General features: G+C 57.6%; 1 protein-coding gene across 1 annotated transcript in view; it reads right to left on the reverse strand.

Annotated features, from left to right (window-relative positions):
• Positions 1-381: 381 nt before the first annotated feature.
• ASB18 (ankyrin repeat and SOCS box containing 18) overlaps positions 382-18,464 on the reverse strand; it is a 54,639-nt gene continuing 36,556 nt past the window's right edge. The window contains 3 exon segments of the mRNA XM_058664304.1: positions 382-567; positions 1,339-1,452; positions 10,614-11,118. Of these exon segments, the coding sequence (XP_058520287.1) occupies positions 382-567; positions 1,339-1,452; positions 10,614-11,118 (805 nt within the window).

Raw genomic sequence — 18,464 nt, forward strand, 5'->3', positions numbered from 1 at the left:
GCTGAGCTGGGCTGCTCCAACACTGGGAACCAGGAGCTTCCTCCGGGGGCCCAAGCACTTGGGCCATTTTTCTGTGCTTTCCCAGGGACATTACCAGGGAGCTGGATTGGAAATGGAGCAGCTGGGGTTTGAACTGGTGCTCTGATTCGGGGGTGCTGCAGCTGGTGGCCAACCAGAACACTGGTCTCCTGGTGTGGGAGCTTGCAGTTTGGTGAGGTCTGTGCTTCCTTCACCCTGGGGCAGAGCGGCAAGGGAATGGGAGCCAGTCCAGGCCCAGCCCTCCTTGTCCAGGGCCCCAGAGCGCTTCTTCCTCTCCCAGCCTCCTGGGAGGGCAGCCAGGGGAACTGGGGCTAGGGTCCAGGGCTCTGGTTTTCAGGGTCTTCAGCGCAAAATGCCCTCTGGCTCCAAGAGCAGGTAATCTTGCAGGGGTCTAGGCAGGGGGAGCAGGGGGATGAGGCAGCCGCACCTCCTGCCCAGCATCTTGCGAATGGCGCAGCGGCACAGGTGCTGCAGGCAGCGCGGGCCGTGGGCCAGGGCCAAGAAGGACTGGTAGAAGGCGGGGTGCGTCTGGAAGGGAATGGGTGCAGCATCAGGAGTCGCTCATGGCCCCTGCCTGCCAAGACCCTGGGGAATACACATGGCCTCATACAATACCTCAGCTGGCTCGGTACACTGGTCCTGGGGGTCCTGTGCCTCCAGTCCGAGCTCCATTCAACCCCTGTACCCCACAGCCCCATGGTTCCCTCCTGGGCTGCCTGTTGACCTCATCTGATCCATTTGAGCCCTTCTGTTGGGTGAGTGCTGGCCCCAGGAGCCCGGGATGCAAGCCAACTACCCTGGGGTTTAGAGACGCGACTCGGGCCAATGCGACAGGAGGGAACATTTTCTAATGGCTTCTGGTGACAGTTGATCTCACCCTATGCTCATTGCTCCTGCGACCTATGTGGTGGACGCGGGTGAGGCCCATGACTGCCAAACCATCAGAAGGTGGGGCACAGGGGCACTCCAGCAGTGGAGCCAGAGCCATTCTGATGCCACCTCTCTCGGGGTGCCAGTTAAAGCGCTTTGGCATTCTGTAAGCCAGTTGTCACTGGCTCTCCCTACCCCTCTCTTCCCAGGGTATTCGACTCCAGGGCTACTCAAAACCTGCATGTGCAGTGGCATAACGTTCACACAGCCTATGCGATACTCCTGTATTTCTCGTCATCATTGGATGACCTAGGACAGCAAGTAGCTCTCTCCTGTTCTCTCAGGGAGCAATGACAAGAGTAACGCTTGCTCAGCATGGACACAGCGTTTTCGCCAACAGCTTGGGCCAAGGCCGGATGGCTCCCTCACCTGGAACACGTCGTCTGGGATTGCCTCCTTCCAGGACTTGGCCACGTGGAGCTGACAGAAGGCATTGCAAAGCACTTCAATGACGCTGGGGGTGGCCGCACAGCTCCTCAGCACCTGGTGGGGTGGACACAACCCAGGATGACCGGGCCCAGGGACAGTGGACATGGTTGGGGGAGGCTTGGGGTTCATGTCTGCCACACCCTTGCCACATGACTCCAGCGTGTCCCCCCAGGGGACCGCAGGGTCCATGCACAGGGGTCCTGGACTGAAGCACCAGGTGGGCTGGTGGGGAGACTGTGTGAGTGTCAGAGGAGAGCGAGGGTGCCCCGTGGGGAGGACGCCTGGCCTGGGGACACTACTCCTGACTCTGAGCTCCCCTCTCTTCAGTGTGTGGAAATGGGGAGAGGGGGAGAAGGGCCATTTTGTTGTTGAACTCTCACCTGGGACTTAGCATTTAATGTGCACAGTTCTCACTTGCTGACTATTGTGACTTTATTATTTGCAAATTTATAATTCAAATTCATCTGCTTTGTCATAAAGATGGGAACAAGGATCACTTTTTAAAATTATTTTTAAAGGTTTAGTTATTTGAGTTACACAGAGAAAGGAGTACACACACACACACACACACACACACACATCTTCCGTTCACTGGTTCACTCCCTGAGTACCCACAGTGCAGTGGCCAGAACTGTGTGTCTGAAGTCAGGAATGGAAGCTTCTTCCAAGTCTCTCATGTGGGTTCAGGGCCCAGAGCAATTGGGTCATACTCTTCTGCTCTCCGGTACATTAGCAGGGAGTTGAATGGGAAGTGGAGTAGCGGGAACTTGAACCGGTTCCAATATGGGATGCCAGCATTGCAGGCAGCGTCTTTACCCGCTAAACCATAGTGCTGGCACCCCAGTACACATTTTTTTTTAAATAATCTTTCGGGGCAGGCATTTAGCCGGACGCCAGCATGCCGTATCAGAGGGGCTGGTTCAAGCACGGGCTCCCCGGCCGCATGCCTGATCCTGCACCACGCCCCTTGGGAAGCAGTAGTGAGGACACCAGTCCCCAGGCCCACATGGGAGACATGGGCTGAGTTCCCAGCACCCAACTCTGGCCCCAGCTGTTGTTGACATCTGGGAGTGAACCAGTGGACCTTGTGTGTGTACATTATACATCAATATACATAGAACACATATGTAACAACCACAGCATATGCCAATCATATAATTGTTAAGCATAATGCCAAATTCAATATGCCCAGATTTTTGCATTTCTTTTAACAACTCGCTTGTAGCTTTATTTGTAGAGCTATTTTGCCGGGCTTTCACATCTGTTTATTATATTAACTTAGTGAAGCTAACCGCCCGAGGGTCGTCAGTGTTCACGACCTGAGAAGAATGGTGGACGAGGGCTGGTGGGTCTTGCATTTTTGTATTATCTCAGCCTGGCACTTGTTGGCCATTGTCAGATTCTTCCATGTATACTGGGCTATTTTGTTAATATGCATTTCCCTAGAACATGATATTCATTTTAAAGACATTTCGCACTGAATAGAGGCTCACGGGAGGCTGGGAGGTGCTCACTGGGGAGGTGGCGGATGGGGCGCTGCAGGAGCAGTGTGGGAGAGTGCGGTGTCCTGGGGCTCTGCCCAGATCTGAAGGCGAGTCAAGGGGTGGGCTCTCTAAACTGCTGGCCTTGGCAGAAATGCTGCACCCAGCTGGTGAGGGGAAGGATGGGAGTGTACCGTGGTGGCCCAGGCAGGGAGAGGCTGGGGACAGCTCCCCACCCAGGAGCAAGCACCCTTTTTCTCAAGTGAAACTCGCTGCAATTGTATTTTCAACTTTTTTTTCTGGTTCAGTTTTTTTCTTTAGATTTACTTATTTCTTATTGGAAAGGCAGATATACAGAGAGGAGGAGACAACAGAGAAGTCCCAAGGCTTTGGGCCGTCCTTGACTGCTTTCCCAGGCCACAGGCAGGGAGCTGGATGGGAAGTGGAGCTGCTGGGATTAGAACTGGCACCCATGTGGGATCCTGGGCGTGCAAGGCCAGGACTTTGACCACTACACTATCACGCCGGGCCTTCTGGTTTAGTTTTGTTGTAGATTTGTCTGTTTTCCCCAAGGCACCAGCTATTGGATTTGTTGATCAGTTCGCGTTTAGAATCCTCCAACTCATTACCCTTTGTCTTATTGTTAACCCCGTTAGGTATGTTCTAACTCCTCTCTCCTCCCTGTCCCCTTCCTATCTCTCCTCTCTTTCATCTCTATCTCTGCCTTTCAAATAAATAAATGCAAATCTGAAGAAATAGCAGATGTTTGATACAGACGTCCTATGTCCTGAACCATGGCTCAAGCAGGGTCTAGTTCAGGGCACCAGACGCAGTCATGTTCTGCTTGGTTCAAGTTTCTTCTGCATGGATCACATTTACGCGTTGGAACTTGGGTGTGAGAGACTGAAATCAAAGCCATCTCCCGCTTCCCCACATCAGCACGGTCTTTCTTATCCCACAAGGTCCAGGATCCTCAGGCTGACAGCACCAGTCTCCATCCCTCCATCCCTCCCTGCGCACCCTGTCAGGGGCGACCTGCTTCTCTGGGACTCCAGCACTGAACACATGCTGCATGCCAGCTGCTCTTGGCTGTCTCGCACATTCCCCAGGTCCCCCCTGCAAAATCCGGGCTCTCCTTCACCTGCCCTGCCCGCTGCCCTGTGCGACCTCCCCTCCCCAGGAAGTGACAAACCCATCCCTCTGTAAGTTAGCTCTCAGTCACCCTGGTTCCTCACTCACATCCCACATCCGTAGCATTCCTCTGGGTGTGCTTGAAGAGCCCCTGCTGTGTGCAGGCCACTCTTGTCCTGCACAGGGTCATGGCCACAGCCCCTGAACTCCCTCTGGGTTTCTCTTCCCCTCCTAGAGTATTTTGTGGATCCATGCAAGATGCTCCTCAGGGAGTAGCAATCCTCTGCTTGAAGCTCCAATGGCCAAAGTCATCATGGTGTCCCTCAGGACTCAGCCCGACCTCAGCTCTCTCCCCTCCCCCTCTCTGCTTTCTCCTCCCACTAGCCCCTCTTGCCATCCTGCTCCCCCGCCCCCGTTGTTGCAGGTTCAGGTCAGGCCCACTAGGGCTGTGCTAGGCTGCACACTGCCCACCTGCTGTTCAGCAGCCCCACACACAGATTCTCCCTTCTCTGAATCCTTAGGCAAGAGCCTCCTGCGCCGTGCCTCGACCTTACTGGAGCTGTAACAGCCTCCCTCCCGCTGGCTTCTCCCCGTAGCAGTCGTCAGCCCACCTGACATGCTTGCTCACCGTGTGTCACAGGTGAGGCTGAAGTACTTTTCCATTTCTGATCCATTCTCCCGGCTCTCCCTGGCAGCTACATAACTGGGCGTGCAAGGCGAGGACTTTAACCACTACACTATCACGCCAGGCCTCACCAATGAATACTTGGTGAACAAATCATTGAATTTTTAAGTGTAAACAGATGCATGAGGAAGGCATGTTTTTGAGCCCTGATTCCTAAGGTGCTTTCTCTTGCTATCAAGATGAACCAGTCATGGCTGAGGCTAGGATTACAGTATCCAAAGTTTCCCTTACACTAATGTTGCCATCAGGAACTATGGGGGAATGAGGGGTTTTTATGCCCAGTTTTCTCCTTGAATACTTTATGTGGCATTTTTCCATGTCTTCTTACAACTTTCTTTTCTAAAATGTACACAGCTGCACGTCTCCTGTTTGCAGAGAGCGCGCTTTGTAACACCGAAGAGCTGGGACTTGTGGCGCAGTCAAGGCTCCTTCCGTGGTGTCCTTGGTTACTTCCTGTCGACCTGCTCTGAGTTCCTGCAGGAGTATCGCTCATCCACAGATCGTCTCTCTACTTCCTACCCTTCGTGACTATTATTTTCTTCTTCCACCTGTTCGCTCCATTCTTTTTGCTTTTCGATTTACCAAAACTTATTTGGAAGGCAGAGAGAGCTCTTCCATGCCCAGGTTCATTTCCCAAGTACCCACAACAGCTGGGGCTGGGCTGCAGTGAAGCCAGGAGCTGGGGAGTCAAGCCAGGTCCCCACACGGAGGCGCGAGCCGGGCATCCCAGCCCTCACCTGCTGCCTCCCGGCGGGCGTGAGTGTCCTGTGTCCTGGTGTGTAAGCAGGAAGGTGTGTAAGCCGGTGTGTAAGCAGGAAGCTGGAACTGGAAGCTGAGCCAAGACTGAAACCCAGGGAGCTGCTGTGTTAAGGTCTGAGCCAAATGCCAGCCCTGGAGAACTCCACACACCAGCCCTCCTCAGTGGTGCTGTAGTTGACTTCCTATGTCTGCCTAAGCTGTTCAATTAGCCAATCAGTGGTGGCAATCCCACTCCCTTGTCAGTAAGCAAATGTGGGGAGACTTTCTGAGAACCTCTAGAAAAAATCAGCAAATGGTATGAATGAGGAAGCTGCTTGGGAAGAACCGTTCTTAGGACAGAACTGATTTGCAAAGCACAGTGGGGCAGAAAGCGCCTGGTTCCTTGGTGACATTGATGAGGGCACTGCTGGGCAGTCCTGAGGCCTTGCATCTGTACATCCAACCGTGTGCCATGCTGACTGGTGGCTGCGGGAGTCACGGAGCAGATGCCCCAGGCGAGGCGGGAGGAGAGGCAGTGTAGTTTCTCTGTTCCTCACTCGCGTTTCCCGGGGTGTCTGCCTTGGAGGGCAGAGCCAGTGGAAACGGAGTTGTGGGTTCAGCTGAAAGGAATCCAGTGGAGAATCCAGAACAGCACGGAGCGATGGGAGGGCACCCAGGCAAACGGCCTGGCACCCTGACAGACCAGGGGCTCCATCCGGGTCTCCCACATGGGTGCAGGGGTCCAGCCACTTGGACCATCCTCTGCTTTCCCAGGTGGTTAAGCAAGGAACTGCATCAGAAGCGGACAGGTCCAGGCCCAAACTGACATCCATATGGGATGCCACTGTGACCGGTGGTGCCTTTGCCTGCACAACACAACACTGGCACAAACCATGCTTTAGAAAAAACAGAGGCGGAGGCGTGACAAGCTGATCTTCCACCTGCTGTGCCAGCATCCCACGTGGGCGTCCCTGTGAGTCCAGCTACTCCACTTCCGATCAAGCTCCCCTGCCTGTGGCCTGGAAAAACAGAGAAGGATGACTCAAGTCCTTGGGTCCCTGAACCCGCATGGGAGACCTGGAGGGGCTTCTGGGCTCCTGGCTTTGGATGGCTCCAGCTCTGGCCGTTGAGACCATTTGGGGAGTGAACAAGCAGATTCTCTCTGCGACTGTGACTTTCAAGTGAAAGAATCAAATTGTTTACAGAGAAAAAATAAAAAGAAACTGCTCATCCTGTTGACATTGGCAGGTTTATGATGGAGGTCTCCAACCTACTTCTAACTTACTTCCCAGCCCAGTGCCATCCCCACGTGAGGCGGAAGCAGGCTTGAGAGGCAGAAAAGCAGATTTGTCACAGAGGGAGTGACCAGTGGTCCCAGGAGCCCAGCGTACCCAGCCCAGCCCAGCCTGGTGCCCATCACAATTTCTTGCCAACCAGGCACTATTTCCAGCCAGTAAGGTGTCATTTCTGTGGGTCACCCCTGAGTTCTGTCTTCCCCCTTCCATATGGGGAGGAAGTCCGACTGCTCACTCTGGCCGCCCCACCCCCCCCAGGCTGTCCTATCTATGGTGTCCCTGGTTGTTCTCACTTCCTGGGCCTTCCTGACCCGGGCCTACTAGCAGCTCCTGGCTGGCCCTGTCACTTGCCTGCAGGATGCTTAATGGCTCCCAGGGACGGCTCGCCCACCCTCCTCCTCCCCTGCCCCCACCCGCGGGGCACAGACTGTGACAAAGTCTTATTGCCTCGTCTGGGGCAATCATTTCCTGTCTGTCCTCCGTTCCACCTCTCGGGGCTCCCCGGCAGCGGGCCGCCCGTTCACCAGCCAGCTGGCTGCCTTCATTATTTTTACGCCAACACAGTTTAAACATCTCCGCCGCCTCCTTGTGTCTGCCGAGGGGCGCCTGCCACATTACTCTGACATGCTGATGTCATTAGTGTCCGCGCACACTCGCTCCGGCTAATGAGGCGGCAGAAAGAAAATTAAGGGGAGAAATCACAGAGGCGCATTGCTTTGTATGTAGATGGAGAAATAAAACAAGAGCAAAGAGGGCAGGCGCCCTGCTCTTCATGGAGTCTCGTCTGGGTCCCCCCACGCCCCCGAGGGGGCCGGGGATGCCCCACTTGCTCCGTGGGGCTCTGCTCTGGGTTCTGCTTTTACTACTGCCACCCAGCACTCTCTCACTCAAGATTCCATGAAGTGGGGGCAAATTTGCCAAGTCGTTTCCCCTAATTCTGCAATTCTGATTTCCAGCATTGCCAGTGCCCACAAGAGAGACAGGCAGGAGGCTGTGCAGATATTTCTAGAATCTGTCACTTTTGCCATCAACCTCTGCATCCCATTCTAGCTCTCAGCATCTCTCACCTGATGGCCCGTGCTTGACTCTCAGTCCCCGCCCTGGGCGCTGCCTTTACTCATTCTAGAATGTTCATTTGACGGGGTCCCCTCCTCTGCCACTCCTGGGCCTAGGCCCAGCCCCTTTGCAAGGCCCCATGCCCTTCCCTCTCCAACTCCCAGGTCATCTTGCAGGCCATTCGCTTTCACAGCTTCTCCCATTTCGCTGTCCTCTGTTCACAGAGGTGTTTCCGGCCTCCGTGCTTCGCCTGACAGAGCCCCAGTGCTGCAGGCAGGTGATGTCTCTGTTGGGTACTTTGGAGGTGACATGGGCTTTGGGTGTGCAGCATGACAACTTCATACAGGTGCAGGTTAGACCCACGGACACGCAGCTGTGTGAGGTCCGTGTGCTTTTGGACCTCAGTGCCAAGCCAGGACCCAGTGCGGAGGTTCCCACAGAATGTGTGTTGAAGAAATGAACCTGCCGCACAGGAGCTGGTGTGACTTTGGGAAAGCAAGCAACACAAGTTGCTGGGGAACTAGAACTCACCAGTCACAGGTGATGAATGCAAACAAGAGGCCAGGTGGCATGGAGGGACAGGGCAGCGACTCCCATGGAGGTGGGTATGGAGGGGAGGGTGGTGGTTTGAGGATGCGTGGCCTCTGTGCATCTGGGCAGCTTGTGTCCGCAGCCTCAAGGGGTGCTGGACCCAGTTGCTTTTGGGAATCTTTGGGGCTCCAATATGTTCTTAGCAGGTTGATCCAGAAATGCTTTCTCCCACGTGGAGGACGGGCAGGGAGGGCTGTGCCGGGAGAAAATGGACCAGGGCTCTGAGATTGCCCTGTCAATTCTTCCTGCAGACAGCCAAGAGAGAAACTCCTGCAGGACTGGTTGCTCAGGCCAAGCACTTGCAGCAGGTGGATGTACCTGCCCTTGCCTCATTGGATGCTCTCCCCAGGCCTGGCCCCACCCTGACTTCTCACCCTCTAGAATACAGGCCTGGCTGCACCTGCTCTCGCATCTCTGTCCCTGTGCTGGGTCCTGACCAGCAGGCAGTTGGGTGGACGACCTGGCCTGGTTAACACGCTGGTTCTCCAGGCAGTGACAGCTCTGGTTTGGTTTTCAGGGCTGAGCCCCACAAAGGACCCAGATGGCTGCTTGGTATCTACCTGCTGTGGCACTCAGCCCCAGGGTGTCTCTGTGCAAATTCACTGCCATTAGTTCCTGGCAATCGGCATAGGGGCACCTGCTACAGGTGCATCCAGAGTTCAACACAGGCTTGGAGTCTGGAGTTGTGGGCATCCCTTTCACTAATTCAACAAATATTGGCTGCAGGTGCTGGGGCTGGCATGAGCTGTGTCCGGGGAGGCAATAATGAACACTTTTTTTCGGGGGTGAGCCTCAAGATACTGCTTGTCTCAGAGACACCCCAATTATTTGCACAATGCCCTGGAATTGACTGGGCATTGCTATTCCTCCCAGGGAAAAGCACCCACCATGCTTTCCTGCCTCCTTCCCCCATACACACTGCCCTCTTCTAAGCTGAACAGGAGTTGAACCACACCACCAACTGCACCCCATTCTATGGGGCTGACACAGGACTGGGGACTCAGGAGAGGGCCTCTGAGGCCCAGAGATGAAGGATTGTGTCTTGTCCTACGTCTTCTGGTCAAGGGAGGGAGGTTCACGCAGCATTGGAGATGAAGCAGGTGTTTGGACTCTTGTCTCCAGGGGCAAGAACTGGACAAACAAAGAAAACTTCTTATCACTCATGAACTATGTTCTTCCTTTCTTTGTTAAAAAAAAAGCCACCCTAAGTATTTTCCACTAATAACATATGCTTCTCCCTCTTTCTAAAGATGCATTTATTTATTTTAAAGGCACAGTTAGAGAGATCCATCTTGCACCTGCTGGTTCACTTCTCAAATGGCTGCAACAGCCAGGGCTGTGCCAGGCTAAACCCAAGAGCCTGGGACTCCATCGGGATCTCCTATGTGAGTGGCAGGGGACCAAGAACTTGGGCCATTTGGGGCTGCTTTCCCAGATACCTTGTCAGGACTGGAGCCAGCACACCGGTGGCACAGGTGGTGGCTCAACTGGTTGTACCACAGGGCTGACCCCTAAATGGGCTTCTCTCATCATTTAAAAAAAAGATGTTTATTTTTATTGGAAAGGCAGATTTACAGAGAGGAGAGACAGACAGATCTTTCATCTGCTGGTTTACTCCCCAAGTGGCCACCACAGCCAGAGCTGCACCGATCCAAAGCCAGGAGCCAGGGATTTGCTTCAGGCTTCCCACACGGGTCCCAAGGCTTTGGGCCATTCTCCACTGCTTTCCCAGGCCGCAGGCAGAGAGCTGGATGGGAAGTGGAGCAGCTGGGACATGAACCAGTGCCCACATGGGATCCCACCATACGCAAGGTGAAGGATTAGCCTGATGAGCCACTGAGCTTGCCTCAGGCTGTGCAATTTCCATTCAGATCAAATGTCCATCGCCACAAGAGACTGATTTCCTTCGTTCTGAAGATTACACCGAAAAGTGAGCTGCTGAAATGTTTTGTGCCATCACAGGCATTATGGAAATGCACCAGGTGTGCCCAGGTGCCAGCTTCCATGGCGTGTGTAGGCTCCAAGGTCTTGCTCTTCAAAGACAGAAGGGTGAGGGTGGGGGAGTCCCAGGACCAGTCGTTAGAAATACAGACTCCCACCCCAAGATCTGCATTTGAACAAAGCCCCAGGGTGGGCCCGGACTTACTCAACAGGAAGGTGTCGCATGCAACCCCAGCTCACACGGGGATGCCCCCTGGTCCCTGCGGCTCAGGCCAGTCTGGCAGGGTCGCTTCTTACCTTGGGGAAGGAGTCTGGCCACACGGTGGGCGAGCCGTGGTTGAGCAGAGCCTGCACGGTGCGCTGCGGCTCTGCCTCGGGCACGCAGGCGGCCTTCTGCAGCACGCGTGCCAGCGGAGAGGCACCGCCGTAGTCCAGGACGCCCGGGTCGGCGCCATGCCGCAGCAGCAGGCTCACCAAATCGTGGCGTGCGTGGCAACAGGCCTTGTGCAGCGGGCTGCGCTCGTCTTCGTCGCGCGCGTCCACTGCCGCGCCGTGCCCTAGTAGCAGAGCGCACAGGCGCAGGTAGCGCACCTGCTCGTCCGGCCTCCACGCTGAGCCGCACGCTGTGCTCAGGGCAGTCTCCCCGCGACCGTTTCTCGCATCCACGCACGCCCCGCGACCCAGGTAGAGGCGCGCGTGCTCGTCCAGGCCGCGCTGCGCTGCCACGTGCAATGGGGTGTCCTGGGCTGGACCGCCCGCGTGCTGCACCGATGCTCCGTGCTCCAGTAGAGCCCGTGCGCACCTGCGGGGAGGTCAGATCCAGTCACCCCGGCAGACAGTGGGAGCCGTTCGCGCTCTCCACACCACTGGCGAGCTGGCGCCTCAGAATATAATGGGTGACCCCGGGAAAAAGTGTGCCACTTGGGGTTTCCCGTGCCAAGAATTGGGGAGGACAACCTGAGCTGGGGGCAAGAAAGGGCAGTTATGGCGAACTGAGGGGCCAGGTCCCAGGCGGGAAGCAGGAAGGGTTAGAATTCAGGGCTTGGCAGCCGAGGGGTGCGCTTGGGCAGGTAGCAGGTGCAATGACTGCTCTGTGCGCTGGCCCGGCTGCACATGAAGGACCTTGCAGGGGGCTGTGCCAGTCCCTTAGGAGGATTCTGGCCAGCCTTGCCTTAAGGGCAGGAACAGACTGCCCTGCAGGGTCCCTGTGCTGGGAGCAGGAAGTGGAAACCAACCACACCCAACTGTGGGCTTGCCTTTGCTCCCACCAGACTCCCCCTCAACTGAGAGGGGCTTCCCCAGTGGTCTCCGGAAGGAAGCCGTGTGTGGTCTGTGCAGCCTTGGGATTCACCGACCGTCCTGAAGTGGTCTCTGCCGCCAAGGCCTTTCCCAGGCTCTGTGCCTGCCGTCCTCCAGACCAGTCGGGACCCCTCACCCTCAGCTCTGGTGGTGGCTACTGGCTGGCAGGCGCGCAGAGGACCTCGTGGCCTCAGAGAGGTCTTTGGTCTGTGCCCCCTGAAGCGGAGGCCCGACACAGGGACACGCATCATTTCTACTGGGGAAACACCTGCTGTAGTTACCCCCTGGACACTGTCTTTGGCTGAGAGGTTCCAGAACCCACATTTGAAAGCACAGCCCCTGGCCCCTGGTTCCCACAGCCTCTGGCCCCTGCTGCCAAAGGTTTCTCCATCTCTCCTCCAGCTTGCCACACAACTCAGCCCTCTTGGGCTCTAGGGGACTCACTCTGCTGTCACAAGTTCCTTGCTTTCTCCCTGTCCTTGAATGCCTCCCCCCACCCGCACAGGGCTTGTCATTCAGCTCTGTGGGAGCCATCTCTCAGTAACCACTTGAACAGCGCCATTCTTCCACTTCCAACATCACCGTCAGGTTGAAGCCAGCTCAATCTTTGCTGGAATATTCCCCACTCTCCTCATTTGTCCCTGACCTAGCCTAACAAGCACCGCACCCCAGAACAAACCTCTCCCATGCTTCGGGTGGCCAGCGCCTGCCTCAGTGTTGGTGGCTGCTGCCCCCGCCCCACTGAGGAAGCTCGGCTGCCTGCCTGGGATGCTCCTGTGGGTGCCATGGTTTAAATGTATGTGCCCAGAGGTCACAGGCAAGAAGCAATAGTGGCCCTGGGAACGTGGCTGTCTGGGAAGGCATTAGTGGCGATTAGACCCAGCTGGTCACTCCTCTAGCCCTCGCAAGCACACTCCCTGCCCTCTGCCCTGGTCTGTAGAATGGATGGGCACAAAGCCTTGCCCGATGCCATGTGGCTGGCTTTTTACTGTCACAACCTCCAGGATGGCGAGCCATGGGCTTGCACCAGCTGGCCTTGCGGGGTGGCCTGCCAGGCCCCCCACCCCCTGGCTGTAATCTCGCCTGGTTCTCACTGTGCACCCCTCGGTGCAGGCCCTGGGTTTGCAGTGGGGCGGGTGGCGCTCCTGCTCCCGGGACAGCCCCACACTCCTGTCTGTCCTTCCTCTTCCTCTGGGGCTGTGTGTGCTGGCCCAGGCATCGTGTGTGCTTCACCCAGTGTTTCAAGGCTGCCATGGTGAGTTTCCCGGGAGTCCAAGAAGGGGCTGTTTTTAATCTGTTTGATCCTGGTGCCCACGGCAGGGATTCCGGGACAGTGGGTTGGATGCCAGCTTTGGCTGGGTTGTGTCTTTAGGGTTCCCCACGCTGTTGCTGGGTGAGCTGGTATTTGCCTACGGGGAGCTCATCTGTAGCAGACACCCTAAAATCCTTCCTTCCAGGGACTCTTGGTCATTCACATTTAGCCTCTCTGAAAATAGCGAGGATGCCATGGGTGAGAGAACTTGACAAACAGGTGCTAAGCTGTCACACGCCCTTTGGGACCGTAACTGGCATGGAGAGGGTGCTGACGCTCAGTCAGGGCGCTGGCGTTTGCTTCCTCCCTTCTCGCCTCCCTGGCAGGGATTGTCAGCTGTGCAGCAGGCGGTTTCCGAATCACTTTGTGGGCAAGCCCGTGTGTGATGGCAAACCCTTACAAACCCCTTTCTCTGTCCTTGCCTTTGAAGAGCTCAGCCTTTTCCAGCAAGCCCACAGGGAAAGAGAGGTGGCCCTGCTTTCCCCAGCCACAGCCTAACTAGCAGCCGGTTGGGTCTGCTGTCTGCCACATACTCACCATTGAGGGGCTTGGGGGATGCCAGGCCCCTCCACTGGGCAGCTGGCTTGGGGGATGCTGGGCCCCTCCACTGGGCAGCCGGCACCCTTTCCAGTGACAATAAGCGTCTAATTGGCAAAACCTCGGCATTTTCCTACAGCAGGCAGTGACTGAAGCCACAGAACCAGAGAATAGGAATGAGACACAACCTACCAACAGAGGACGGGGCAGGTGTCGGTGCAAAGTGAGATGTGGGAGCAGAGTGACAGCCTGGAAGGTGGTCACGGTGGCTGTGTGGGGCTTCCAAACAGCACGGTGCAGACCTGCTGTTGTGTTAAGGATTCCTTTGTTATCTCACAGGCAGAGTCGCAGAGTGAGGAGGAACAGTATGAACAGATGATAGATAATAGATATTAGATACCTAGAGGGTCTTTCACCTGCTGGTTCATTCCCCAGCTGGATTAGGCATGAAACCAGCACCAGGAGCCTTTTCCTGGACTCCCGTGTGGGTGCAGGGACACAAGGCCTTGGGCCTCCCTCTGCTTGATGTTCCCGTGTGGGTGCAGGGACGCAAGGCCTTGGGCCTCCCTCTGCTGGGTGCTAATGCATTCGGGTGCATCAGCACAGAGCTGGATTGGAAGTGGGGCAGGCAGGACACACTGCTGCTCACATGGGTGTCAGTACTGCAGGTGGAGGCTTACCCTGATATTCCATGACACTGGCCCATGGCCGATTTTCGAAAGTACCAATAGAGGGGCTGTGTTGTGGCATGGTGGCTAAAGCCACCAGCTGCTATGCTGGTGTCCAATAGGAGCATCAATTTGTGTCCCAGCTGATCTAGCTCCTTACTAATGACCTGGTGGACGCAGTGGAGAACAGCCCAGGAGTGTGGGCCCCTGCCACTCAATGTGGGAGACCCATAGGCAGCTCCTGGCCCCTGATTTTGGCATGACCCAGCCCTGGTCATTGCCACCAGGGCATGGAAGAATTGTCTCTGTCTCTGACTTTCAAATAAATAAGTAAGTCTTTGATAAAAAGGAAAAAAATAAAAGTTCTCTCTCTCTCTCTCTATATATATATATGAAATATTCTTCGGAAAGTTTCTGAAAATGAGTGTCATGAAAAAAAAAAAAACTATGCCTAGATTTCCAATTTTTTCCCCACCGAAATAAACAGACCTCTTAATTTCTTTCTCTGCAGTCTTCCTCAGTGCCCTGTGCCCGGGCGGAGAAACCCTCACGGTGCCAGGGAATGTGTGTTAACTCGGGACGATGGCATGCCCCGTGCCCGGGTGGAGAAACCCTCACGGTGCCAGGGAATGTGTGTTAACTCCGGACGATGGCATGCCCCGTGCCCGGGCGGAGAGACCCTCACGGTGCCAGGGAATGTGTGTTAACTCTGGACGATGACATGCCCCGTGCCCGGGCGGAGAGACCCTCACGGTGCCAGGGAATGTGTGTGTTAACTCCGGACGATGGCATGCCCCGTGCCCGGGCGGAGAGACCCTCACGGTGCCAGGGAATGTGTGTTAACTCTGGACGATGACATGCCCCGTGCCCGGGCGGAGAGACCCTCACGGTGCCAGGGAATGTGTGTGTTAACTCTGGACGATGGCATGCCCCGTGCCCGGGCGGAGAGACCCTCACGGTGCCAGGGGATGTGTGTTAACTCCGGACGATGGCATGCCCCGTGCCCGGGCGGAGAGACCCTCACGGTGCCAGGGAATGTGTGTTAACTCCGGACGATGGCATGCCCCGTGCCCGGGCGGAGAGACCCTCACGGTGCCAGGGAATGTGTGTTAACTCTGGACGATGGCATGCCCCGTGCCCGGGTGGAGAGACCCTCACGGTGCCAGGGGATGTGTGTTAACTCCGGACGATGGCATGCCCCGTGCCCGGGCGGAGAGACCCTCACGGTGCCAGGGAATGTGTGTGTTAGCTCCGGACGATGGGATGCCCCGTGCTCGGGCGGAGAGACCCTCACGGTGCCAGGGGATGTGTGTGTTAACTCCGGACGATGGCATGCCCCGTGCCCGGGCGGAGAGACCCTCACGGTGCCAGGGAATGTGTGTTAACTCCGGACGATGGCATGCCCCGTGCCCGGGCGGAGAGACCCTCACGGTGCCAGGGAATGTGTGTTAACTCCGGACGATGGCATGCCCCGTGCCCGGGCGGAGAGACCCTCACGGTGCCAGGGAATGTGTGTTAACTCCGGACGATGGCATGCCCCGTGCCCGGGCGGAGAGACCCTCACGGTGCCAGGGAATGTGTGTTAACTTCGGACGATGGCATGCCCCGTGCCCGGGCGGAGAGACCCTCACGGTGCCAGGGAATGTGTGTTAGCTCCGGACGATGGCATGCCCCGTGCCCGGGCGGAGAGACCCTCACGGTGCCAGGGAATGTGTGTGTTAGCTCCGGACGATGGCATGCCCCGTGCCCGGGCGGAGAGACCCTCACGGTGCCAGGGGATGTGTGTTAGCTCCGGACGATGGCATGCCCCGTGCCCGGGCGGAGAGACCCTCACGGTGCCAGGGAATGTGTGTTAACTCCGGACGATGGCATGCCCCGTGCCCGGGCGGAGAGACCCTCACGGTGCCAGGGAATGTGTGTGTTAGCTCCGGATGATGGCATGCCCCGTGCCCGGGCGGAGAGACCCTCACGGTGCCAGGGAATGTGTGTTAACTCCGGACGATGGCATGCCCCGTGCCCGGGCGGAGAGACCCTCACGGTGCCAGGGAATGTGTGTGTTAGCTCCGGATGATGGCATGCCCCGTGCCCGGGCGGAGAGACCCTCACGGTGCCAGGGAATGTGTGTTAACTCTGGACGATGGCATGCCCCGTGCCCGGGCGGAGAGACCCTCACGGTGCCAGGGAATGTGTGTTAACTCCGGACGATGGCATGCCCCGTGCCCGGGCGGAGAGACCCTCACGGTGCCAGGGAATGTGTGTGTTAACTCCGGACGATGGCATGCCCCGTGCCCGGGCGGAGAGACCCTCACGGTGCCAGGGAATGTGTGTGTTAACTCCGGACGATGGCATGCCCCGTGCCCGGGCGGAGAGACCCTCACGGTGCCAGGGAATGTGTGTTAGCTCCGGACGATGGCATGCCCCGTGCCCGGGTGGAGAGACCCTCACGGTGCCAGGGAATGTGTGTGTTAGCTCCGGACGATGGCATGCCCCGTGCCCGGGTGGAGAGACCCTCACGGTGCCAGGGAATGTGTGTTAGCTCCGGACGATGGCATGCCCCGTGCCCGGGCGGAGAGACCCTCACGGTGCCAGGGAATGTGTGTGTTAACTCCGGACGATGGCATGCCCCGTGCCCGGGTGGAGAGACCCTCACGGTGCCAGGGAATGTGTGTTAGCTCCGGACGATGGCATGCCCCGTGCCCGGGCGGAGAGACCCTCACGGTGCCAGGGAATGTGTGTGTTAGCTCCGGATGATGGCATGCCCCGTGCCCGGGCGGAGAGACCCTCACGGTGCCAGGGGATGTGTGTGTTAGCTCCGGACGATGGCATGCCCCGTGCCCGGGCGGAGAGACCCTCACGGTGCCAGGGAATGTGTGTTAACTTCGGACGATGGCATGCCCCGTGCCCGGGCGGAGAGACCCTCACGGTGCCAGGGAATGTGTGTGTTAGCTCCGGACGATGGCATGCCCCGTGCCCGGGCGGAGAGACCCTCACGGTGCCAGGGAATGTGTGTTAACTTCGGACGATGGCATGCCCCGTGCCCGGGCGGAGAGACCCTCACGGTGCCAGGGAATGTGTGTTAGCTCCGGACGATGGCATGCCCCGTGCCCGGGCGGAGAGACCCTCACGGTGCCAGGGAATGTGTGTGTTAACTCCGGACGATGGCATGCCCCGTGCCCGGGTGGAGAGACCCTCACGGTGCCAGGGAATGTGTGTTAGCTCCGGACGATGGCATGCCCCGTGCCCGGGCGGAGAGACCCTCACGGTGCCAGGGAATGTGTGTTAACTCTGGACGATGGCATGCCCCGTGCCTGGGCGGAGAGACCCTCACGGTGCCAGGGGATGTGTGTTAACTCCGGACGATGGCATGCCCCGTGCCCGGGTGGAGAGACCCTCACGGTGCCAGGGAATGTGTGTGTTAGCTCCGGACGATGGCATGCCCCGTGCCCGGGCGGAGAGACCCTCACGGTGCCAGGGAATGTGTGTGTTAGCTCCGGACGATGGCATGCCCTGTGCCCGGGCGGAGAGACCCTCACGGTGCCAGGGAATGTGTGTTAACTCCGGACGATGGCATGCCCCGTGCCCGGGCGGAGAGACCCTCACGGTGCCAGGGAATGTGTGTGTTAACTCTGGACGATGGCATGCCCCGTGCCCGGGCGGAGAGACCCTCACGGTGCCAGGGAATGTGTGTTAGCTCCGGACGATGGCATGCCCCGTGCCTGGGCGGAGAGACCCTCACGGTGCCAGGGAATGTGTGTTAACTCTGGACGATGGCATGCCCCGTGCCCGGGCGGAGAGACCCTCACGGTGCCAGGGAATGTGTGTTAACTCCGGACGATGGCATGCCCCGTGCCCGGGTGGAGAGACCCTCACGGTGCCAGGGAATGTGTGTTAACTCCGGACGATGGCATGCCCCGTGCCCGGGCGGAGAGACCCTCACGGTGCCAGGGGATGTGTGTGTTAGCTCCGGATGATGGCATGCCCCGTGCCCGGGCGGAGAGACCCTCACGGTGCCAGGGGATGTGTGTGTTAGCTCCGGACGATGGCATGCCCCGTTCCCGGGCGGAGAGACCCTCACGGTGCCAGGGAATGTGTGTGTTAACTCCGGACGATGGCATGCCCCGTGCCCGGGCGGAGAGACCCTCACGGTGCCAGGGAATGTGTGTTAACTCCGGACGATGGCATGCCCCGTGCTCGGGCGGAGAGACCCTCACGGTGCCAGGGAATGTGTGTTAACTCCGGACGATGGCATGCCCTGTGCCCGGGTGGAGAGACCCTCACGGTGCCAGGGAATGTGTGTTAACTCCGGACGATGGCATGCCCCGTGCTCGGGCG

Source organism: Ochotona princeps, chromosome 5 (assembly GCF_030435755.1).
Source record: "Ochotona princeps isolate mOchPri1 chromosome 5, mOchPri1.hap1, whole genome shotgun sequence".
NCBI classification, from domain to species: Eukaryota; Metazoa; Chordata; class Mammalia; order Lagomorpha; family Ochotonidae; genus Ochotona; species Ochotona princeps.